Here is a 25091-nt window from a genome sequence, read left to right on the forward strand (position 1 = left end):
GTCTGACTCTTTGAGACCCTGCGGACTATAAAGTCCATGGAATTCTCCAGGACAGAACACTGGAGTGGGTAGACTTTCCCTTCTCCAGGGGATCTTCCCAACTCAGGAATCAAACCCAGGTCTCCCACACTGCAGGTGGATTCTTCACCAGCTGAGCCATAAGAGAAGCCCCAGAATACTGGAGCGGGTAGCCTCAACCCTTCTCCAGCGGATTTTCCTAACCCAGGAATCGAACTGGTATCTCTTGCATTGCAGGCGATTCTTTATCAACTGAGCTATCAGGAAAGCCCTATACCTGCAATGAGTTTCTAAAAATATTACAGAAAACAAGATCACATCCATAACAGTAATAAAAAGTATAAAGAATCTAGGCATTATCCTAATTAAAGAATGGGTAAGCTTGACATGGATAATTTTTTTTTGATACATTCTTTAAATTTTATTAAAAGACAACAGAAAAACGAGGTCCAGTGGTTAAGAATCCACCTTCCAATGCAGCAGATTCGGACTCAATCCTGGTAGAGGAACTAAGATCCACAGGCCATGGGGCAACTAACCCAAGCACTGCAACTACTGAGCCCACGGGCTCTGGAGCCCACTGGTCACAACTAGAGAGAAGCCTGCGCACAGCAGTGAAAGATCCCGCACGCCACAACTAACACCCAGTGTAGCCAAATAAATAAATCAATTAAACAATTTTTAAAAAGACACATAAAAACCTGACTAAATGATAAGTACATCATTTATATATAATAGGGATGGAATGATGTAACACTGCAAAAATACTGTCACGCATGCATGCTTAGCCACTCAGTCGTGTCTGACTCTTTGTGACTTCATGGACTGTAGCTCGCCAGGCTCCTCTTTCCATGGAATTCTCCAAACAAGAATACTAGAGTGGGCTGCCATTCCTTTCTCTAGGGATCTTCCTGACCCAGGGATTGAACCCGGTCTCCTGCACTGCAGACGGATTCTTTACTGTCCAAGCCATTAGGGAAATCCACTGATTCTCATATTAATATGTAAATTCAATGCGACCCTAAGCAAAACCTGCCAGAATTTGGGAAGAGGAAAACTGATTCTAAAATTATTTTTAAAATACAATTTTTAAATGGATAAAGTGAAAAATTCATCAGCCACACTACAAAGCCATAATAATAAAAACAATATGGTATTCTCTGACACACTAACCAGAGACATAGAACAAAAGGCCAGAAACATACATGCAAATGAGATGCACAACAGAGATGGTAATAATATCACAAATCAGAAGGAAAAGGAAGAATTAGCAGATGGTTCTGGAAAATGTACTTCACTATATAGCCAAAAATGAAGCTGGATCTTTCAACAATTTATATATTTTAAAAAAAACTGAATGGAGTAAAGCCTTATATGTGAGAGCTTCCCTAGTGGCTAAGATGACAAAGAATAGGCCGGCAATGCAGGAGACCCAAGTTCAATCCTCGGGTCGGGAAGATCCCCTGGAGAAGGAATGGCAATCCACTCCAGTATTCTTGCCTGGAGAACCCCATGGACGGAGGAGCCTGGCGGGCTACAGTCCGTAGGGTTGCAAACAGTCAAGACACAGCTGAATGACTAAACATGCATGCTTATATGTGAAAGAGAAAATTACAAAGTTACTATGAAAAAATACATAAGAATATCTTTATGATCTGTGGTGAAGGATGTCTTTTAGAAAGACCCAAAATCCAACCATAAGTCAAAAACTAATTGGTTTGACTCTATCAGAACTAAAGAAAGGACTACAAAGTTAGTATAGGTGACAGTCTAGGAGAAAGGATTTCCAGTACCTAAAACCTACAAGGGGTTACTATTGAGAACTTCTACAAATCACAAGAGAAAATCAGAAAATTCAATTGAAAAACAGCCAAAGGGGCTTCCCTGGTGGCTCAGTGGTAAAGAATCCACCTGCCAAAGAAGGAGATACAGGTTCAGTTCCTGATCCAGGATTCCACATGCCACAGAGCAGCTCAGCCTCTGTGCCACAACTACTGAGCCTGGGCTGTAGAGCCTGGGAGCCGCAGCTACTGAGGCCCACGTGCCCTAGAGCCTGTGCTCAGCAACAAGAGAAGCCACTGCATTGAGAAGCCTGTGCGCTGCCCCTACAGAGAAGCCCCAGCTCTCTGCAACTACAAAAAAGCCCGCACAGCAATGAAGACCCACCACCGCTGAAAATAAATAAATAAGTAAAAGAAAAACAGGAAAAGGATGTAAACAGGTAATTCACAGGAAAACCAATCTAAATGACTGGTAAATATATGAAGAAATTCTCCATCTTACTATTTGTCAGAAAAATTAATTAAAATGAGGAGCATCTCTCTATGGATACCAAGGGGGAAGGGGGTGGGGGGCAGATGAGGTGGGAGAATGGGATTGACACATATATACTATTATGTATAAAATAGATAACTAACAAGAATCTTGGAGAAGGCAATGGCACCCCACTCCAGTACTCTTGCCTGGAAAATCCCATGGGCAGAGGAGCCTGGTGGGCTGCAGTCCACGGGGTCGCTAAGAGTCCGATACGACTGAGCGACTTCACTTTCACTTTTCACTTTCATGCATTGGAGAAGGAAATGGCAATCCACTCCAGTGTTCTTGCCTGGAGAATCCCAGGGATGGGGAAGCCTGGTGGGCTGCCGTCTATGGGGTTGCACAGAGTCGGACACGACTGAAGTGACTTAGCAGCAGCAGCAACGAGAATCTACTATATAGCACAAGAAAGTCAGTGCTCTGTAGTGAGCTAAATGGGAAGGAAATCTTAAAAAGAGGGACATATGTATACATATAGGTGAGTCAGGGCTTCCCAGGTGGTGAGAGTGGTAAAGAATCTACCTGCCAATGCAGGAGGCATAGGTGAAGCCAGTTCGATCCGTGGGTCAGGAAGATCCCCCGGAGTAGCGCATGGCAATTCACTGCAGTATTCATGCCTGGAGAATCCCCATGGACAGAGAACCTGGAGGGCTACAGTCTATAGGGTCGCAAAGAGCTGGACACAACTAAAGCAACTTAGCATGCACACACGCATAGCTGATTCACTTTGTTGTACACAGAAACTAACAGCACTGTAAAACAACTATACTTCAATAAAAATTAATTTTAAAAAATGAGAACTATCTCACACACTTAGAGAGTCAGAAATATCAAGTGCTCAAGAGATGTTAGGAAGCTGAAACTCCAAACACTGTTGCAGGGAGTAAAAAGCTGAATATCCATTCTGGAGAGCAATATGGCACTGCTCCATGAAATTATGTAGTCCATGGATATATGCCTGGGATCCCATTCCTGAGTGTACAGTTCAGAGAAATTCACACTCCAACCCGTAAGGAGACAAAACAAAGCTGTCCTTTTTTAGAGTGGTAAGAAATTGTAAAGGTAACTGTCACTGCTGCTGCTAAGTCACTTCAGTCGTGTCCGACTCTGTGCAACCCCATAGACGGCAGCCCACCAGGCTCCCCTGTCCCTGGGATTCTTCAGGCAAGAACACTGGAGTCTAGGGGTACCAATTATTACCATATTGTCTTGTGGATCACAACAAACTGTGGAAAATTCTTCAAGAGATGGGAATATGAGACCACCTGACCTGCCTCCTGAGAAATCTGTATGCAGGTTAAGAATCAACAGTTAGAACTGGACATGGAACAACAGACTGGTTCCAAATTGGAAAAGGAGTACATCAAGCCTGTATATTGTCACCCTGCTTATTTAACTTATATGCAGAGTACATCATGAGAAATGCTGGGCTGGATGAAGTACAAGCTGGAATCAAGATTGCAGGGAGAAACATCAGTAACCTCAGATATGCAGATGACACCACCCTTACGGCAGAAAGGGAAGAAGAACTAAAGAGCCTCTTGATGAAAATGAAAGAGAAGAGTGCAAAAGTTGGCTTAAAACTCAACATTCAGAAAACTAAGATCATGGCATCTGGTCCCATCATTTCATGGGAAATAGATGGGGAAACAGTAGAAATAGTGACAGACTTTATTTTGGGGGGGCTCCAAAATCACTGCAGATGGTGGCTGCAGCCATAACATTAAAAGACGCTTGCTCCTTGGAAGAAAAGTTATGACCAACCTAGACAGCTTATTAAAAACCAGGGACATCACTTTGTCAACAAAGGTCCATCTAGTCAAGGCTATGGTTTTTCCAGTAGTCATGTATGGATGTGAGAGTTGGACTATAAAGAAAGCTGAGCGCCGAAGAATTGATGCTTTTGAACTGTGGTGTTGGAGAAGACCCTTGAGAGTCCCGTGCAAAGCAAGGAGATCCAACCAGTCCATTCTAAAGGAAATCAGTCCTGAATATTCATTGGAAGGACTGATGCTGAAGCTGAAACTCCAATACTTTGGCCACCTGATTCGAAGAGCTGACTCATTTGAAAAGACCCCGATGCTGGAAAAGATCGAAGGCGGGAGAAGGGGATGATAGAGGATGAGATGGTTGGATGGCATCATTGACTCAATGGACATGAGTTTGAGTAAACTCCAGGAGTTGGGTGATGGACAGGGAGGCCTGGCATGCTGCAGTACATGGGGTTGCAAAGAGTCAGACACAACTGAACTACTGAACTGAACTGAACTAAACTGTCTTTCAGCAACAATCTACCCTTTACTACTCTGAATTATGATGCTGCAGTTGGGACTCTAGAAGCTACAATTTGAAGTGATAGTGGAAATCCAAGTGGAAATGGAAATTTTAAGCTCTGCATATTGTTATTTCTCTCTGGGGTTTCCCAGGTGGCTCAGCGGGTAAAGAATCTGCCTGCAATGCAGGAGAGCAAGAAACGTGGGTTTGATCCCCTGGCTGTGAAGATTCCCTGGAGGAGGGCATGGTATCCCACTCTAGTACTCTACCTGGAGAATCCCATGGACAGAGGAGCTTGGTGGGCTACAGTCCATAGGGCTGCAAAGAATCAGACACAACTGAATCGACTGAGGATGCAGGCACACATGCATTGTTATTTTGTTACTAAGTCTCTCTTCCTGTATATCTTTCCTTTGACAAATAAGTTCAAAAAAACCCAGAAATTTGATACTAGTTAGGGACAGAGGAATAGAGTTCTATCACCTTCTACAGATGCTACCTTTCCGATTATTTTAAAAAGGAAATGCAATCATGTCTCTCCTCTGTCAAAAACTTTTGATGGTTTCATAATACACTTGAAAAAAAAGAAAGTCTAATTGCCTAAAGCCTGGCCTCTTCCTCTCAGTCTCATCTAATCCACTCCACCACTCACGCTCTCCTCCAAGCATCAGACCTATTGGCTAGGGTCTTTGGACCTGAGGAACAACATGGTGGTAAGTTCCCTGGGTTTTCCTCTGGTCTTCTATGTTCCAGACTTGGAACTAAAGAAGTTGTAAACTAGAAATGCCAATGTACACAGACATAAAAACAACAATCAAGGCCTGCTCTATCTAGCCATAAGATCAAGAAAGGGGTAGCCCAGCAAGAAAGAAACTTTTAGACAATAACCACTCTAATCCAGCCAAGTACCCCAGAAAATAATGTGGCTCCACTTCCACCATCAAAGGTCAGGTAGGAGACAAGGACTCCTTGACAGTGGTAAGGAGCTCCCTCTCCCGGCACAGTGTCAGTGAAGACCACTTGGAGATCTTGGACTCTGCTTCCCTCAAACCTAGCAGTAATGAGGCATATCCACCCTGACCACTTGGGTGGTATCCGTGGAGGACCAGTGGGGAATGCAAACCTCAAGCCCTAATTGGCAGTAACAGTTGGAGAACCCTCTCCTTTTTCTTGCTGTAGTGGTATCAAAAGAAGCCAGCTAAAAGAGAGGCTTAAATAAGAAAAGCAGAATAGTGCAGAGGAAGCTTGCTGGGCCCATGAATAAGATCCAGAATCTCATACTGTAATACCCAAAATGTCCAAGTTTCAACTAAATATTGTTTGTCAAACAGGAAAATCTCAACCTGAAGGGAAAAAGTCAATCGATAGATACCTAAAACAAGATGAGATATTAGAATGATCTGACAAAGTTTTAGAGGAGCCATTGTAAAAATACTTCAACAAGCAATTAAAAACATACTGGGAACAAATGAAACAATAGAGTCTCAGTAAATAAGCAGAAGATAAAAAGAAAAATCAAATTGAAATTTAAGAACTGATAAAATCCAATAATCAAAATAAAAGCTCAATGGATAGACTCAATAGCAGAATGGAGGGGACAGAAGAAAGTGTTGGTGAACTGGAAAACCTAAGACAGAAATTGTTCAATCTGAACACAGAGAAAACAGACTGGAAAAAAAAAAAAAATGGAGAGAGCTTCAGGGACCCATGAGACTATAATAAAAGATCTAACATCCACATCATTGGAGTCTCAGCAGAGGAGAAACATGACAGGATTGAAAAACTACTAAAAAAAATAATAGTAACAGTCAAAATCTTCCCAAATTTGAAAAACACATAAGCCTAAAAATTGAAGAAGTTGAATAAACTCCAAACAGGATAAACCCAAAGAAATCCACACTAAAGACACATCACAGTCAAATTTCTGAAAGGTAATCAGGTTAGGTCTCGGTTAACTCCTAATTATCCTTCAGTATTTTATTTACACTAAGCTCTCCTAATACGCTAACCTATCACACATTGTACTTTTCCTCCAAGACCCACTGCATTTATGATTACTTGTTCCATGTTCGTCTTCCTCACTGGATTTCATGAGGGAGGGGATTGATCACTGTTAAACTCACAGCACTTAACAAACCATCTACCAAATACAAGTTGCTCCATTAATATTTGTTGAATAATGAATAAATGATTCTTCTTCAAAAAAAAGTCCTGTCTTAACAACCAATACATTTTGTCTTTTTCACAAAACTGTTCCAGAGACTCACCCACCTCTTCATCAGTTGTGATTGCTTCCAAGTTGGCCTGCTCTTACCTTATTCGTTTGTAAAATTCTCGCATGAAATGCAGCTGGCCAGGCATGAAGCAACAGGTAAGCATACGAGCGAATGGCATAAGCTGGAGAATATTCCCAAGTCTGAAACCCCTTCCCATAGATGAGGTAGTGTGTCTGAAAGTACAAAATGAATGGATTCAGGGTTATATTGGCCAAAACTTCTTGTTAAGAGGTTGCAGGTAAAGTTTCTAAGCAAAAATATTAAGTAGACAAAGGTACACAAAAATGCTGAAATTGTCAACAAGATTTGCAACTAATGGATGGATAAGAATCAAAATGACCCAATACTGATATATTAAGATACTATAAATCTTGTAAGACTATCGTTTGGCCAACATTGAAAGCTCAGATTTTATCCTCTACTTATTTTTTTAAAAAAAATACTCTTTAGACAAAACAGGAAAGCTCAATATCTTATATTTTTCTAAAACTACCTACACTAAGCATTTATTTTTTTATGCAAAATGTGATCAGAAAATTTCACCTCTGAATTTCCTATAAAAGAGTGTCCAACAGACTTATAAATGTATAAATCAAGAAACAGCAATATAAGCATAGTATGCAGTAACATTGTTTATTTTAGTAAACATCAGTAAAAAAAAAAAAAAAAAAGCCAAAAAATTTAAAGAAAGTCGTTGCCTCTGGGGACAGGTGTTTGTACACAAGATGTAGAAAATAGAGTTACTGCTTTTCTTTTGCACTTAATATTTTTAAACTACCTCAAAGTATTATTTTGATTTTTAAAACGTTTTAAGAAAATTACAAATTATACTGTTTTGTGTAACTGCCAAATTCCTATATCCTTCAATAGTAGGTAAATCATCAGTTTAGAATACAGAAGTGAAAATAAAGTCATTTTACTAGTAGTCAGGAGGATGAGATGGTTGGACGGCATCACCGACTTGATGGACATGGGTTTGGGTGAACTCCAGGAGTTGGTGATGGACAGGGAGGCCTGGCGTGCTGCAGTTCATAGGGGTGCAAAGAGTCCGACACGACCGACTGACTGAACTCAACACTGTATATCATTTGTATCTTGATTAATAACAAGGACCCAAGCAGTGAAATTGAGAACAAAAAGAGAAAACTAGAGAAATCACCTACTGGTTCCCAGTAGTTGAATGTTTCGTCACAGTCCGAGATGTTGCTCAGCAGGGCAGCACATAATCTTGCTGAGAGCAAACACTTGAAAGCAGTAGATCCTTCAGGTGCCCAGACTTGTCCGGCTTTGTTCCCAGATAACCTGCTCAGAAACACAAGTATGTGATAGGAAGGACATGCTAACTAGAAGAACTAAAACTAGACAAAAAGGACAACACGGCAAGAGACACCAAAGCACTTGAGTTAGTCACCTAAAAGGGTGAACCGTTAATTGTTCTGCGTAGAATAAGTGAAGAACGAATTAAGACCTTAATCAACGTTAGTCATTACGTCCACTTCTTCTTTGGCATCTGTGACACTCTGCTTATCCCAAACCAACAAATTGTTCAGTTGAAGGCCACAAGCTTTCGTTCGTTTTTTTTTTTTTTTTTTTCCTTTTCCTGCTGCTGCTGCTAAGTCGCTTCAGTCGTGTCCAACTCTGAGCGACCCTATGGACAGTAGTCCACCAGGCTCCCCTGTCCACGGGACTCTCCAGGCAAAAATACAGGAGTGGGTTGCCATTTCCTTCTCCCCTTTCTTTTCCTAACAAGGTCATTACTTTCCACGGCTTTTATTCATTTCCCGGTCTGTTCAAATGCCCAGAGGCTACTATGTGCAAAGGACATCACCGCGTCCTCCAATTCCATTCGCTGACAGCTCCCTGGCGCAGTCTTAACCTGTAGCCCCCCAGTTTGGACAGAGAGGAGGCTACTGGTGTGGAGAGTGCTGGGCCCCACACAGAAGAGTAAAGGGCCGAGACCCTGGGGGGACTGAAGCTGTGAGGGACAGCCATACAAGGTGCTCTTTGCTCTCTCCAACTAATCCTGGGCCTGGGGCGGAAGCCGCACAGACCTGCACTCCAGGTTTCTCCACTAGCAGCAAGGGCCCGAGCTGGGGGACAGGGCGGGGGGGTGGGTCTCATCTAAGCCCTGGGGGGCGGCCTCATCTAAGCTCTGGAGGAGGGGTCTCATCTGAGCCCCAGCGTGCACCCGGCCCGCAGAAGGCGCGGGGTGAAGAGACTGCGGACCCTCCCGTACCGCGCGGGCGAGACCCTGCCCCCCGCAGCCCCGCTCCGCCCGGCCACGCCCCCGCCGCGCCCGCACACCTACTCGGGCCGCGGCTCCGCGCTGCCCGCCTCCCGGCTGCACAGCAGCTCCCGCAGCTTGTCGGCGGCCGAGGCCGTGTCCCCGCCGCTGCCCCCACTTCCCTTCAGGCGCTGCCGGGCCCCTCGGCTCGCCATGGCAAGCGTGGGAAAAAAAGGTAGAACTCCGCACCCTACGAAAGCAACGAGCGCGGAGACATTGCCGGGGCTGGCAACGGTGTCCGCCGAGGGACAAAAGACCTCGACATGCGCAGAAACGACTAAACTACAGTGCTCCTGGGCCAACTGGGGTAAATCCGGGTTAAGAGATGCTATAGTTATCCCTTCCACATAACTTGTAACTCTGGGCATGCCTCCCTCTCCCTAATTCTCTCTTCCTTCACTTAGCATTCTTCACTCTCCTACATATACTGTCCCTCAGCATCCGTTTAAAAGAAAGCACAAATAGAAAGTGATTAAAACAACTACACGTGGAATACATGGGTACTCAGTTAAAAATCATAGCACACACACAAAAAAAATCATAGCACAGCTATATATCAAAGAGAAAATTCTTTTCAGATCACTGACATCTTGTCCTCTGTATTTTGTCAAGTAATAGGGACAGCCTGTAGCGAATTAACTGCTTCAGAGAGACAAAGCCCTAATGGCAGAATACAGAATTGGAAGAAAAGTGAAAAGCTAAAGAAATTCTGTGCAGCAAATTCAACAAGATGTCAGTCATTGCCATTGCTACTACAACATTATGGTAAGCATTTACTGTGCTTACCATACAGGATGAAATCATCCTTTTAAAATTTAATACAACTACTTTATTTTACCAAAAAGGAAACGGAGGCCCAAGGTTGCATAGCTAAAGAAGTGGTAGAGCCATATTCCACCCCAGGTCTTACTACAAAGCCTGTGTTCTTCCAACCAGGAGACCAGGAAAAAGCTCTTGATTTCATACATTCCTCCACAGGCACCTTGATGATACCACACCAGTGACTCAGGGGTCATGCATCTGTTCCTGACACTCTGCCTGCTCCCCCAGTCGCAGAACTCTGTCCTGCCCTGTGGAGCTCTATGCTGCTGCTGCTGCTGCTGCTAAGTCGCTTCAGTCATGTCCGACTCTGTGCGACCCCATAGACGGCAGCCCATCAGGCTCCGCCATCCCTGGGATTCTCCAGGCAAGAACACTGGAGTGGGTTGCCATTTCCTTCTCCAATGATTCCTCATCCAAGTGATGCCAAATCAAACGTGGGTCTGCCCACCTGCACAGAAAAGTCAATGTACCAACATTGGGCTTTGTTGAAACAAAGTACAGTGTTTATTACAAGGAGAATGGGCAGCTCATGCTCAAAACACCTAAACTACCCCAAGCCTTTCAAGGGAGGTGTTTTAAAGGCAAGGTGAGAGAAACAGTTGAGATGTTCATCATCAGCTCATGGACATCCTTGATTGGTTGGTGATGACGTTAACAGGGTGGTACTTCAGGAGTCAGCCTCAATAACCTCCTGGGGTCTATGTCCTGGTGATCAACATGCAATTAACTTCTTCTATCTGGTGGGGGTTTAGAATCAATAAAACGCACAAGGATATGACTCAAAATAGTATCTATAGCCCTTGAGACAGAACTAGAGTTTGTTTTTTTTTTTTGAAAGCTAAACTATTATTATCTCGCATGACTGATTTGTTTCTGCATATTCTCATTTCTCATTGCATCAAATCTGCTCTTTGTTGGACTTCCCTGGCGGTCCAGTGGGGAAGACTCTGCACTTCAACTGCAAGGGGCGTGGGTTCTACCCTTGGTCTCAGGAATTAAGAACCCACCTGCTGTGTGGCCAAAACAAACAAAAAAAATAAACCTTTGGAACTCAGGGAAGGCCTAGGAGGCTAATGCTTTTCTACAAACAAGAGGCGGCAGGTATGGAAGAGGTTGGGGGGATCTCACCCCAGGAAGACCCTGCAGGGTCATGCTTGGTTTCATGCTTACTAAGCACTATTGGGGTTGGAAGAAAACTGTTAAGTCACATGCTCAGTCACTAAATCATATCTGACTCTTTGTGACCCTATGAACTGTAGTCTACCAGGCTCCTCTGTCCTTGGGATTTCCCAGGCAAGAATACTGGAGTGGGTTGCCACTTACTTCTGCAGGGTATCTTCCCAACCCAGAGATCAATCCCGTCTCTGTAGTCTCCTGCATTGGCAGATGGATTCTTTACCATTGAACCACCTCTGCCCTCAATTAGCTTAAAGTCTATGTGGAAGTGAAGTGAAGTGAAGTCGTTCAGTCGTGTCCGACTCTTTGCAATCCCGTGGGCTGTAGCCCACCAGGCTCCTCCATCCATGGGATTCTCCAGGCAAGAATACTGGAGTGGGTTGCCATTGCCTTCTCCAGGGGATCTTCCCAACCCAGGGATCGAACCCAGGTCTCCCACATTGCAGGCAGACGCTTTAACCTCTGAGCCACTAGGGAAGCCCAAAGTCTATGTGGAGAGCCAAGCAATACATGTGTCCTTAAGAGATCCCTTGATTCACTACCTAAACTTACTCCCATGCCAGTTTTCCTACTCCAATTAAAGATACTTCTATTCTCCAAGTTGCTTGGATCAAAAAACTAGGGATTCTGTTTGAATCCTTTATTTCTCTAACTCCAAAATATTTGTGTGTGCACATATATTTATCAGTAAGTCCTTTGAATTATTTCCCAGTCCAACCGCTTTTTACCACCCAGGTCCAGGTCACCATCATATTTTGTTTGCATTATAATACACTAATTTGTTTCTTTCAGTTCTTGCCTTTCCACATGCTCTTGTCCAAATACAAGAATAAATGACATTTGAAATCAATCATACTTCAGTTACAAAAAATAAAAACAGAAATTAAAAAAAAAGAATAAGTAAGACAGTTATTTCCTTCACAGAGTTTACACTATAATTCTAATCAGCAGAGCCTAGGTATTAACAGGAACATACATTAATTCACATTAGGGCACCCCATTCTGCAGAGTCCTGGGCTGGGCCAATCTCCAAATGTTCTTTAGAGATACAACAGAAAGCCCCAAAATCGAGGGGAGCAAAGTTTAGAGTTAATCACAGTTGAGAGATAATTGTTGAAATCCAAGGAAAGAAAAGTAACAGAAAGTGGCAGAAAGAACATGGGCTTTAGAGTCAGACAGACCCAAATATGAACTCTAAATCTGACACCTATTCAGTTCCATGACTTTAACAGCAGTCAACCAGAGAATAAACATGATGATGATACCAAAAATAATATGAAGCACTTGCAACTTAACCAAGCTAATAAATGGTCTAATTTTAAAACAAAGATCATGGCATCTGGCCCCATCACTTCATGGCAAATAGATGGGGAAACAGTGGAAACAGTGTCAGACTTTATTTTTTTGGGCTTCAAAATCACTGCAGATGGTGACTGCAGACATGAAATTAAAAGACGCTTACTCCTTGGAAGGAAAGTTATGACCAACCTAGATAGCATATTCAAAAGCAGAGACATTACTTTGCCAACAAAGGTCAGCCTCAACTAGGCTATGGTTTTTCCTGTGGTCATGTATGGATGTGAGAGTTGGACTGTGAGGAAGACTGAGTGCCGAAGAATTGATGCTTTTGAAGTGTGGTGTTGGAGAAGACTCTTGAGAGTCCCTGGAACTGCAAGGAGATCCATCCAGTCCATTCTGAAGGAGATCAGCCCTGGGATTTCTTTGGAGGGAATGATGCTAAAGCTGAAACTCCAGTACTTTGGCCACCTCATGCGAAGAGTTGACTTATTGGAAAAGACTCTGATGCTGGGAGGGATTGGGGGCAGGAGGAGAAGGGGACGACAGAGGATGAGAAGGCTGGATGGCATCACTGACTCGATGTACGTGAGTCTGAGTGAACTCTGGGAGTTGGTGATGGACAGGGAGGCCTGGCGTGCTGCGATACATGGGGTCTCGAAGAGACAGACACGACTGAGCGACTGAACTGAACTGAACTGAACTTTAAAAACCACTCTCAATTGATTTAGAGAGATGATATGGTAGAGTTAAGGAAGAGGAATTGACATTGCATAAAATATATTTATATTTGAGGAGACACTCAAGTTTTACTGCCTCTTCAGAATGATAGCATCTAGTGTTTAAGATGCTGTTTTTTTGTTTCCCTGTCATTACTCAAGATCAAAGTATTGCACACCTCTGAAGGTCACCAATCACATTATAGTCTCAGTGACTGAGCCACAGGTGTCTTTTGAGCCAAACAACCAATATTTAAATTTTTAAAATTTTATTTGGCTGCATCAGGTCTTAGTTGCAGCACTCAGGATCTTCACTATGTCACGCAGGATCTTTCTTTGTAGTGCTCAGACTCTCTAGTTGTGGCACACAGGCTCTGAAGTGAGAGCTCAGTAGCTGCAGCGTGAGGGCTTAGTTGCTCTGAGTTATGTGGGATCTTAGTTCTCCGACCAGGGATCAAACCCTTGTCCTCTGCACTGTGAGGTGGATTCTTAACCACTGGACCACCAGGGAAGCCCCTCAATTAACCAATCTTTTACAAAGTAGAAGATTTTTACAAGACAAACAAAAAGTCCAGAAAGTACAACAGTTTACAAACTGGTCTTTTTCCACCCACACCCACAAGGATCACTATGGAGAGATGAGTTTACTAAACTACCGAGGTGTCACATGGAGTCGTTGTTGAATCTCTTTCCTAAGCTGGGACTGCATTGATGCTACCTGTTGCTGGGTCAGGGCCTTGTCACAGGTCTGGTAGGTCAGTCTATAGCAGAGGCTGACCTGTTCGGTCTTTGGATGCTGAAAACGACTCAGGAATTGTATGGATATAACTGTGTCCTGGGACACTGCCCGGGCCAGAGTGTGAAACTCGACTTCATCAAATCTTTTCTTTTCATCTAACCAAAAACTAATATCATGCACATAGTATGGAGGATATAGGGAATAGCTTTTAAAGGGTTCTATTTTTCCAGGGGCAAAATTCTTCAGGAAACGACTATCAGAGGTCCACAGCATCCTCCAATCAGAGATATCCCAGACAAGCATGGCTAAGAGGTCCAAGTTCATACACACACACACAAAACACTGGTCTTTGTGTATCACGCTTGTAGCAGATGTGGTAACAGACCCAATAATCAGGTCCTTAATGCAATCCGGGCCAAAATTTTGAGACTTCACAGTAATCATATATCTTTCCCCAGTTGGTTGAAAGACAAATTCCACTGAGCTGCTCCGCTCAGAGCCCTCCAGCCATGTCTGGGTCAGAAGGTTGTCTAGAATGCCCTTCAGATGATCCAGTAGTGACTGAAGACAGCTGTCCTTCAGATTTTTATTAAATCCAAGGATATACAAAGTCTCGTGAAATGCTGGCATTGTGAAAGGTGAGATGCAGCACCTCTGAAAGACAGGTCCACTGAAGATGTGCAGAGAACCAGGGAGAAAGTCTGGTGCTTGGATTACAGCCTGGATGTGAACCAGAAGAGAAGGTCTAAGGCAGACCTTGGCCTGGCCATACGTTCCTTCATGGGCTTCTTCCTTACTGTCTCTTCTAGCGCTCTTGGGAAGGCTGAGTTCTGAAAATGACACTAGAAAGTCCTCCATGTCTTGTGTTATCCCACTAGTCAGGGACTCAAAATTTGAGTTATCTTCATGGAGACTAACCCAAAAGGCAGTTGATAGGATGTCAGGGTTGTGGGATGTGAGAACACTGGCATCTCCTTGTAGCAGCAAAGGGGAAGAACACTTCAGCCTTTTTAGAGGGAAAGCTTTCCCCAGTTCAGCAATGAGTTTCTCATTTATGGTCTTGATAGGATGACATGAAGGTGCTTCTAGGAAGCCCCTGTTTAAACACACACAAAAATAACTTTTAAAATTATAAATAATGATAATGTAGCTAGAATCAAAAAGAATAGCTTAATAAAAAGAATCAAGTTGATCCAGAAAGGAAACAAAGAAACCATCCACTATAAAGAAAGATGGCATGGGTTTCAGAATTCTGACAGCCTATAATATACCAGAAAATATGATAATTTAAAAAAAAATTTACTGGAGTATAGTTGATTTAAAATATTGCTTTTAGTTTCACATGTACAAATCAGTTATACATATACATAGGCTGTGCTGTGCTCCATTGTGTCTTGACTCTTTGCGGCCCCATGGACTGTAGCCCACCAGGCTCCTCTATCCACAGGATTTTCCAGGCAAGAGTACTGGAATGAATTGCCATTTCCTACTCCAGGGGATCTTCCCAACTCAGGGATTGAAATCATGATTCTTCCATCTCCTGCTTTAGCAGATGGATTCTTTACCACTAACACCATCTGGGAAGTCCCATATATCCACTCTATTTTAGATTCTTTTTCTACATAGGCCATTACAGAGTACTGAGTAGAGTTCCTTGTGCTATAAAATAGGCCCTTATTAGTTATCTATTTTATATATAGAAATATGTGTAAGTCAGTCCCAATCTCCAAGTTTACACCCCCCTGACCCTTTGTAACCATCAGAGAAGGCACTGGCACCCCACTCCAGTACTCTTGCCTGGAAAATCCCATGGACAGAGGAGCCTGGTAGGCTGCAGTCCACGGGGTCGCTAAGAGTCGGACACGACTGAGCGACTTCCCTTTCACTTTTCACTTTCATGCATTGGAGAAGGAAATGGCAACCCACTCCAGTATTCTTGCCTGGAGAATCCCAGGGATGGGGGAGCCTGGTGGGCTGCCATCTGTGGGGTCGCACAGGGTCAGACACGACTGAAGTGACCTAGCAGCAGATCCTTTGTAACCATAAGTTTGTCTTCTACATCTGTAACTATTTCTGTTTTGTACCCCCTTTTTTTTAGATTTCACATATAAGTGATATCGTAAGATATTTGCAGATAATATGAAATTTTTAATTATAAAGAGACTGTGTGGGCCATACTTATAAGTATTCACAGCACAACATCATTAACAATTAATGTAGCATCCTTTCAATGTATGACTGCCTGATTATTAAGTCAATCAGGATACAACTAGAGACAGAAGAAGTTTCTGGTAAAATCAGGTTACCTGTTCAGTTTTCCTACAAGTACTTCTGGTTCCAGAAAAGAAAACCACTGGTCACCCAGTTTGATCCTGGAGATTCTTGGTTGCAAACTTTCAAAAGGTAAGCTCCGGGTGAAGATATGGTTCAAGGCACCTTCTATATGAAAGGACTTATCTTGACTCCTGGCAAAATAGCAGTTATTAAGTCTGTCACTATTAAAGAAAGCAATTATTCCTAAAGGCTGAATCAAGAAATTAGCAAGAAAAAGTGTCAATGGGATTTTTTATCATTAGTGAGAGAGATGGAAAAAGCTTAGATCTGTTATTACCTACCTATATCCAGTGCACTTGTAGCCTGGCAAAGCCTTACAGTTGAAGGGATGTACATCACTTAAAATGAATCCCCCCAGAGCGGCCATAGCAACCACTTGCCAACTGTTGTGCCATTCTCTCATTGGCTTATCAGCAGGAGTCCCACCTTGTCCTCTACACAATGCCACGTGGACTTCTCCGTCTTCTGCAAGAACATCTGCACAGCTAACAGGGATAAGGAAACACCAATCATTTACAGAAACAAGTAGGAATTAGCTGTATATACATGGTTCGTCTGTGAGATAATTAAAACCCAATCATATCTATTTGCAAAGATCTATTAAGACTTCAAACATGCAAAAAAAGGAGCTGGAAATAAGAATTTAAATTCAATGCTCAACTCGTAACTAATATTAGTGGCTGACCAGAAAGTTATCCAACTTCACATTTCTATTGTTCACGTATATTTCATTGAAAAGTCAATGTCTATAAAATTCCTATATGTGATTCAGTGATCAGGCTGTTCTTTCCCATTTAGAATTCACTCCCCTCCTGCTTGTTAAAATTTTACTTGTACTTCAAATACTAACTTAAAATACTGCCTCTGTGCAAAGTTTCATGATAACTATGCTTCATGTTTTGGTATAATAGTATAAAGCACTGTTTTAAGTTCACAATAATTTTATGAGGTAGTTATGTTAATATCTTCAGTTTATGGATGAGGAAGCAAAAGCAAGTAAGGATCAAGTAAACAATCACAAAAACCACAAAGCTATTAAGTGGTGGGTGGGGATTTGAACGCAGATAGTTTGGCTCCTAAATTAGTTTATACTGGCTACTATCATTTTGCATTATCAAAAATAGGTGATTCTCCCTTTTCTGGCCCAACAGTACATGTTTGCACTTGTACTTAGCATTTAGGGTTAAATGTCTGCCTCTCCAACTAGACTGTGGGTTCCTTTGGAGCAACACGTTCTCTTGTATGTCGTATTTCCCAAACTAACATGTCTGAGTGCAGGAACTATGCAATGTACATCTTAAACATTTCACTTGTGAGTGCTCAGCTCTCCTCACCTCCGGAAAAACTTGGCAAGCAGTTCCCTGTTCTTAGCTACTCCAGCTTTGCGCCCACAGTGCGGAAAGTTAAAATAAATTCGATCAAATTCTCTGTCTTGCGGTTCAAAGGCATCTGCCAGGTGGGTGCAGTCCACACCGAAGCGTACCTCGTTACCTGGCATGAAATATAGACAGGAGGATGTGATAAAGCCATGGAACAAGAGAAAAACCCTCCCTAACACGAGGTGCAAAACAGCCCAGGTCCAGGCACACAGCAGGCTGTCTGTAAATGTCCATGGGAAGATGAAGTGCGTGTGTGCCAAGTCGCTTTGGTCCAGTCAGACTCTTTGAGACCCTATGGACTGTAGCCGGCCAGGGTCCTCTGTCCATGTGATTCTCCAGGCAAGGATACTGTGAGTGGGGTGCCATGCCCTTTGGCCCAGTCAGACTCTTTGAGACCCTATGGACTGTAGCCGGCCAGGGTCCTCTGTCCATGTGATTCTCCAGGCAAGGATACTGTGAGTGGGGTGCCATGCCCTTCTCCAGGGTATCTCCCCCACGCAAGGATCGAACACGTATCTCTTAAGACTCGCATTGGCAGGCGGGTTCTTTACCACTAGAGCCACCTGGGAAGCCCCGGGGAAGACCTAGAGCAACGGTCAAGTTCCCTGAATCCCCTCTATTCCCACCCTTTCCACTTAGTGGGGGGGCGCCACAGCTGGGCGGGGCTTCGTGGAGGGCTGGGCTTCGCTACCTCGCTCGCGCAGGCGCCGTAGGTTCTCTCGGACCACCAGATCCCGGGCCAGGTCCGCTGAGCGCTGGGGACAGGTGGCGGTTAGACTCGTGTTTGGATCCAGGGTCTCACTCAGAGCTACGGCAAAAGAGAAATTCCCCTCTCCAACCAACAGGAGGCGCCGTGGGGCCATGGCCCCCACGTGCTCCAGGCTCAAGTTCTCCGAGGCGCTCTTTTTTTACGTCACTTCCTTCGCGATTCTCTTGTGGCCCCACCTCTTCACGCGTAGCTGGTTGATGACGTATCACAGCATCTGGTTGTCTTGACAAACTGGGGCCGCGACGTCCCGAGTAGGAAGATAACCATGAGAGCAAGAACGAGACACCGGCCACCCAATCCCCTCACTCCCTCACCCCATCGGAAGTGTTAAATTCTTTTGGGCCCAAGGGCGGCCCTGAGCGACTTCGTCACACCTGCCTGAGGTCTTGAGCAGTCCCTAGCTTCGGGGGGTTGGGGGCGGGGGTGGGGCAGACAGGTCGAAGGTGAAGTGAGTTCTAAGTGAACGAAGCAGGGCCGGACTGAGGCCAAGGAGAGATGGTGCTGCGTTCTGCATCCTGACTCAGAGGATTTTTAACAGCCTTCATCTCATCCGAAATGACTGCAACCGATTATCATTGTTATTCGGAGTTTTTCCAGGTGATTCTTTCCCCTACCTTTTATGCATTCAAGAAGTGTTGAGTGTTATGCCCCAGGCCTATGGAGGCTGTTCGATATATGGAGGAACAGGATGTGGCCTATGACTTCTCTGAGCTTGTAGTGTGGTGGAGGATGCACGGCGAAAGAGACAATTCTGATTTAGTGAGATGCAGTACTCTTGCCTGGAAAATCCCATGGACGGAGGAGCCTTGGTGTCGGAGTTGGACACGACTGAGCGACTTCACTTTCACTTTTCACTTTCATGCATTGGAGAAGGAAATGGCAACCCACTCCGGTGTTCTTGTCTGGAGAATCCCAGGGACGGGGGAGCCTGGTAGGCTGCCGTCTCTGGGGTCGCACAGAGTCGGACACTACTGAAGCGACTTAGCAGCAGCAGCAGTACTATGAATGGAGTAATTCAGGTCGCTGAGGAGCACACTGAAGGGGACCAAGTTTGAGGATGAAGTGGAAAGATTTTGTGGATGAAGTGCACCTGAGTTGAAAGCTAAGGGGACTGGGGGGGACTACACCTTTCCTGAGTCAGGAGGACTGAAAAGGCAGAAGTAACAATGCAAAAGCATGATGGAAAAACACAGTAGCTGAGTTTGACTGAAATGTAGTTTGAGGGAGATTGGATAACAGATGAGACTGAAAAGCAGGGACCAGTTCATATAGGCATTTTTTTATAGCCTTAACCTTACTCTGAAAACAGTGGCCAGCCACTGAAAGATTTTTAAGTAGGAAGATGACACAATTAAATTTTCATTTTCAAAAATTCTGCTTTCCTATGGAGAAGTGATAGAAGAAGAACAAGGTTGGTGGCAAGGAGTCCAGATAGAAGGTTACTGCAGTAACGGAGACTAGGGCTGGTAGTGATCTGAATTGAGACTTGGTAGTGGAGATGGACTTCCCTGGTGGCTCAGACGGTAAAGCGTCTGTCTACAACGTGGGAGACCTGGGTTTGATCCCTGGGTCGGGAAGATCCCTTGGAGAAGGAAATGGCAATCCACTCCAGTACTATTGCCTGGAAAATCCCATGGACAGAGGAGCCTGGTAGGCTACAGTCCGTGGGGTCACAAAGAGTCAGACACTACTGAGTGACTTCACTTTCAGTGGAGATGGAGGGTAGTGCACTGATTAAAAAATCAACAAGACCTAGTGATTGAATAGATGTAAGGGAGTTGAAGGAGAAACCAAGAGTCAAAGATAAGCCCCAGTTTTCAGGTTTGGACAACTAAGTGGGTGGGGATGTCTATCCTTAACAGCCCCAGGGACAGTGTCATCTGATACATGGCCTGAGGACTTTGTGGGACCAACTGCTCTTAGTTGTCATGCTGTTTGTTGACATAAGTGCATGCATCTATCTTCACAAAGGCCCATGATGTGCGGGCAGTTACCTTTAAACTTACAGTGTTGGCTTTGTCTCTAGCTGTGGAAAGGTGCGTGGGTGATGACCACCAAATCATGGCCACCTGGTGATCTGGGTGATCTAAATTCTTTCTTTGCCTGGAGAACTGGGAAGGCCAGGTTTAGTGTCATCTCTTGTTTTAAAGAATATGGAACGTCAGAGTAAGGTTTGCTGTTACTCTGCTATAAAATCTTCAGACACAAGCTCCTCAACTTCAAAGTATTCATCTTCAGAGAAGGTATTGTCTTGCTCCTAAGCCAAGGGACCAGACTGAACTTTTAACCAAAATTAGAAATGGTTGGCTTTTGATTCCTTACCAAAAAAATTGAAATTCAGACATTGGTCATCTGGTATGTGCAAATTACTATTGATTGGGAGGGTATACAGAGGGAGAGGGTGCAGTAATGAAAAAGTGACAGATCTTGTCCTCAAGGGATGCATATTTCAGTGTAAAAGATTCCACACTTCCTTGAAGAACTCTAACATGTGGTATAAAGTTGCTGCTGCTGCTTCTAAGTTGCTTCAGTCGTGTCTGACTCTGTGCGACCCCAGAGATGGCAGCCCACTAGGCTCCCCCGTCCCTGGGACTCTCCAGGCAAGAATACTGGAGTGGGTTGCCATTCCCTTCTCTAATGCATGAAAGTGAAAAGTCAAAGTGAAGTCGCTCAGTCGTGTCCGACTCTTAGCGACCTCATAGACTGCAGCCTACCAGGCTCCTCTGTCCATGAGATTTTCCAGGCAAGAGTACTGGAGTGGGGTGCCAGTGCCTTCTCCAGGTATAAAGTTATGGATATATAAAAGTGTGAAGATAAAGTTCCATGTGAGACAATTGAGAGAAGTTAACTTGAGGTAAGGCATCATGAAAAGGGAACGCTGTATCCTAAGATGTGGCATTTGAGCTGGGCCCAAAGGAAGGAAACCATCATTTGTTGATCATTGATCTATCATATTTCTAGTTATCCAGCTCTCACTTCTCTGTCTTCTCTTTGAAGATGGCAGTAATTAGTCCTTAAATTCTTACACCTCAAAATCACCAGAATTATTTTCTAGTTCTCCAATAGTATTAGGGTACTGAAGTTCTCTTGCCTTTTGGGGGGGAGTGTATTTAATCCATTTAGTCATCTACTACTGCTGATTGAGAGGGTAGGTCAAAGGATTTATGAACTTGGAAGGAAACAGGATGACAATTATTAAACTGAGAGGAAAGCCTAGATCTTCAGAAGGTGTACTTATGCTTGGCCAAGGACGAGAAAGGGATGTGTTTTCTGCTCTCTGGTTTGTGCAACAAACTTTTCTATTGCCACCTTTTCCCAGAGACAGGTCCTCGCCTGTTTCCTTACAAACCCACACTATGGCAGCCTCATTAATGCAGATGGCCATGCTGAAGTGTGGACGGATTGGAATGATATGTCCAAGTTTTTCCAGTATGGATGGAGATGCAACACTAATGAAGATGCCTATTCAAACCGTACCCTGATGGGCAACTGGAACCAGGAAAGATATGACCTAAAGAATATCGTGCAGCCAAAACCCTTGCCTTCCCAGGTAATCGAACTTTCTCTTCTTTGTTTTCTTCTGTTAGCAAAAGAAACACCAATGGCCATTTGAGAAACAGGAATCTGATAACTTCCAATGCTGAGATCTTTCAGGCTTCTGTTCAGTGAATGGTTGGAAGAGGGCAGCAGTCCTCAGGTGGAACGCTTATCCCACTTTACTATCAAGCTGAATATTACGTTATTGTAAGGCTTCCCAGGTGGCTCAGTGGTAAAGAATCCGCCTGCCATGCAGGAGACACGGGTTCAGTCCCTGGGTCTGGAAGATACACTGGAGAAGGAAATGGCAACCCACTCCAGTATTCTTGCCTGGGAAATCCCATGGACAGGGGAGCCTGGTGGGCTATAGTCCATCGGGTTACAAAGAGTTGGACACGACTTAGCTACTAAGCAACCACAGGGTAATAAAAGGATGAGTATCATGCTTTTTCTCTTGCTTTTCTTTGGATTTCATTAGTCTACAGAAATATTTATCTAATGTCTTCTGATTCAGGTTAGTTTCTCCTCTGGTCCCTGCCAGCTAGATTTGTCATTTATCTTCATCTTGCCCTGAAATCTCCTAAACAAACACACACAGGATATAAAAATTGGTAGGATATAGGTTAATGCCATGTATAGATCTCTGGTCAAGCTAAAATAGTACAGAGCCTGCTAGAATGTATGCCATTGTGTCCTTTATTCCCCAGCTTTGGCTATAGACTCCTGTATTTTTAAACTACTACCTTTTCTTTCCAGTTTGGACACTACTTTGAAACAACATATGATACAAGCTACAACAACAGAAGGCCACTTTCAACCCATAGTAGGTGACCTATTCTTTTTAATTCTTATTGCCTCAGGAGGAACACAAAGAAAACTTAGATGAGTGAATGATTTATCTCTTTTCTCAGCTCTGACAGGTTTCACTGTATATTCGCTCAGAAATAACAAAGAGATTACTTACTAAGACTCCTCTTTTCTCTTCCCTCAGGGTTTAAGCGAGAACCTCACTGGTTCCCAGGACATCAACCTGAGCTGGTTCCTCCTCCATACAAATGCACAGAAAAGTCAACTTACATGACTAGTTATTCAAAGCCTCAAACTGATCATCACTCTGTGTGTGTGTGGAATCCTAGTAACTGCCAGTTTCAGAGTCCATGATTCTAAGAAAGAATAAGTTTCGTTTTTCCAGCATAGAACGTAGGAGGGAGCCCATTTTAAGCACAACTAAGAATTTAGCTGACTGTAGCACAGTTTTACTGTCTGAATAAATAAAGCCCAACAAATTTTCTCTACCCCCACTCTTTTAAACCAAGATTTAAATGTCAAATTTAAGTTAAGTATATTTACTCTTATTCTACATTACGAGTGTTGTAGAACAGCATTGAAAAGAGTTATTTCTTTCAAATCTACAACCACTCTGCTCTTCCCTGCCTTGTGTGAGGGGCAAAGCTGCAAAATCCATCCTGACTTAGGCCACATTTGGCTAGATGCTTTCTGGATGTGAGCCTGGTAGTCATGGTCAGATAAGTTATATTTACTGTCCTCTAATGCATATCCCCTCTTAAGGACTAGAAGAAGAAATATAACTATTTTTATTAATATGGAAAATTTGAAACATAAAAAACTAGACAGAATAGTATAATGAACTAGCATGTACCATTACCCAGCTTCAACAATCGATGACCAATCTTATCTATCCCTATTTACTTTCTCTATTTTTAAATTTTTCTCTGAAATTATATAATTTCATCTATAAATATTTCAGTTTATATCTCAAAAAGAAAAGACTGTCAATTTTTGACTCCCTGATGAAGATTGCCAAAGAAAACTGCTGATCAGACAAAGCTGAGTTGTTTATTAAACCTGTGACAAGGAAGAACCTCATCTTGACACAATCTTGGTAATGATTCAGAAAGGTGATGTTAGGGTAGGATACTTTTAGGAATTTGGGATGACTCAGCCAGTTTAAGATGGGTCTTTCGTTGTGAGGAACTGGCTACAATTGAGAAAAGATTGTGAATAGTTTAGGGTTGGTGAACACTCAGAGGCAATGGTCTTAACATCAGTACTTTCCTTTTTTTTTTTTTAATCTCCTATTTAAGATGACAATGTAATATATGGGAACTGTCTCCCATATATTACCTCCCAAACCTTCATTATTTTTTGAAACAGGTATGAATATGGAATTTATGTTATACATGATGTTGGGTAGTGACTAAGTTTTGTTTATTTCTGTATGGCTATCCAGTTGTCCCAATATTAGTTATTAAAATGACCATCCTTTCTTCACTGCTCTTCAAAGCCATTTTTAATATAAATCAACTATCTGTGTATACTTGGGTCTGTTTCTGGGCTCTCTATTATATTCCATTAGACTAACCGTTGTTTTTTATTTAATCCCATCTTAGCTATAATGCCTTAATTACCTCACTATCTTAATTATGATAATTGTATAAGTCTTAACATCCAGTAGATCAAATCATTTTACTTTGTGTTTCTGCAAGAGCATCTTAGCTATTTTTGACCCTTTGCATTTCCATGTAAATTTTAGAATCAGTTTGCCAAGTTCCACAAAAAAGATAGGATGTTGATGGAAATTGCATTGTATTGTTTGATCAGCTATAGAATTTGAATTATCTCTTACTAATATTAATAATTAATTGGTATATATTTTCCAGTATGAATATTTTATAGACACATGTTTTAAGTTTATATGTTATGTGTCTATCCTACTCCCTAGGTATCCAGTGCATTTCTTATTGTGATAAAATATAACATAAAATGTAGCATTTTAACTGTTTTTAAGTATACAATTCAGTGGCATTAAATACATGTTATGCACAGTGTTATGCAACCATCACCACCGTTTCCAGAACTTTTTCATCATTACAAACTGAAACTCTATACCAATTAAGCAACAAATCCTCGTTCCCCTCTTCTCCTGTCCCTGGTAACCTCTATTCTATTTTCTGTGTCTATGAATTTGCCTGTTATACGTACCTCATATAAGTGGAATCATACGATATTTTTCTTTTTGTCTCTGGTTTATTTCACTTGGTTTGTTTTCAAGTGTCATCCATGTTACAGCCTGTGTCCTTTCTAGGACTTCCGTTGGATTATGACACATTTTACTTCTCTGTTCACTCGTT

At 43.0% G+C, this 25091-nt stretch overlaps 3 protein-coding genes across 16 annotated transcripts in view; 1 reads left to right on the forward strand and 2 right to left on the reverse strand.

Moving 5' to 3' along the window:
- Nucleotides 1-9401, reverse strand: part of ALG9 (ALG9 alpha-1,2-mannosyltransferase) — a 114748-nt gene extending 105347 nt beyond the window's left edge. For 4 of the 12 annotated variants that reach the window (XM_086339165.1, XM_086339163.1, XM_086339171.1 and 1 more), the window contains exons 1-3: nt 9189-9401; nt 8048-8186; nt 6923-7057 (exon numbers count right to left, since the gene is read on the reverse strand). Coding sequence is in view for 2 of the 12 variants with exons in the window: in XM_086339159.1 (XP_086195285.1) it covers nt 6923-7057; nt 8048-8186; nt 9193-9323 (405 nt within the window). In the remaining 10 variants the exon portion in view is untranslated. Of the gene's footprint in view, nt 1-6922; nt 7058-8043; nt 8187-8295; nt 9102-9188 lie in introns of those variants that run through there. The other 8 variants (XM_086339159.1, XM_086339161.1, XM_086339160.1 and 5 more) reach the window with 5 other exon arrangements.
- A 2390-nt stretch (nt 9402-11791) lies between these two features.
- Nucleotides 11792-18577, reverse strand: FDXACB1 (ferredoxin-fold anticodon binding domain containing 1). The gene is made up of 5 exons (XM_086339172.1): nt 18325-18577; nt 17589-17745; nt 16536-16739; nt 16227-16385; nt 11792-15016 (listed from the first exon to the last, which is right to left on the reverse strand). Exons 1-5 carry the CDS (start codon nt 18494-18496, stop codon nt 13834-13836), a joined length of 1875 nt encoding a protein of 624 aa, XP_086195298.1. The 5' UTR covers nt 18497-18577; the 3' UTR covers nt 11792-13833.
- Nucleotides 18578-18609: 32 nt separating this feature from the next.
- CFAP68 (cilia and flagella associated protein 68) lies at nt 18610-23234 on the forward strand. 3 transcript variants are annotated; one of them, XM_086339175.1, is made up of 4 exons: nt 18610-18999; nt 21722-21952; nt 22696-22762; nt 22931-23234. In XM_086339175.1, exons 1-4 carry the CDS (start codon nt 18958-18960, stop codon nt 23098-23100), a joined length of 510 nt encoding a protein of 169 aa, XP_086195301.1. In that variant the 5' UTR covers nt 18610-18957; the 3' UTR covers nt 23101-23234. The 3 variants fall into 3 exon arrangements, with proteins under 3 accessions (XP_086195301.1, XP_086195304.1, XP_086195303.1); XM_086339177.1 differs by lacking the exon at nt 18610-18999 and adding an exon at nt 20541-20645; XM_086339178.1 differs by lacking the exon at nt 22696-22762.
- Nucleotides 23235-25091: the final 1857 nt, after the last annotated feature.

This window comes from Bos grunniens, chromosome 15, assembly GCF_055505025.1.
Source record: "Bos grunniens cultivar Pamir isolate PY7600 chromosome 15, Bosgru_T2T1.0, whole genome shotgun sequence".
Taxonomy (NCBI): domain Eukaryota; kingdom Metazoa; phylum Chordata; class Mammalia; order Artiodactyla; family Bovidae; genus Bos; species Bos grunniens.

Bases quoted from the DNA above. Each gene is read 5' to 3' on its own strand.
- FDXACB1 (XM_086339172.1), bottom strand. From the start codon at position 18,496: ATGGCCCCACGGCGCCTCCTGTTGGTTGGAGAGGGGAATTTCTCTTTT. The intron at 16,386-16,535 runs GTAGGTAATAAC...CTATTTTGCCAG, and splicing joins TACAAGTGCACTGGATATAG to GAGTCAAGATAAGTCCTTTC. The intron at 15,017-16,226 runs GTAACCTGATTT...GTGTTTAAACAG, and splicing joins CTTGTAGGAAAACTGAACAG to GGGCTTCCTAGAAGCACCTT.
- CFAP68 (XM_086339177.1), top strand. From the start codon at position 20,556: ATGGAACGTCAGAGTAAGGTTTGCTGTTACTCTGCTATAAAATCTTCA. The intron at 20,646-21,721 runs GTATTGTCTTGC...ACCTTTTCCCAG, and splicing joins AGTATTCATCTTCAGAGAAG to AGACAGGTCCTCGCCTGTTT. The intron at 21,953-22,695 runs GTAATCGAACTT...TTTTCTTTCCAG, and splicing joins CAAAACCCTTGCCTTCCCAG to TTTGGACACTACTTTGAAAC.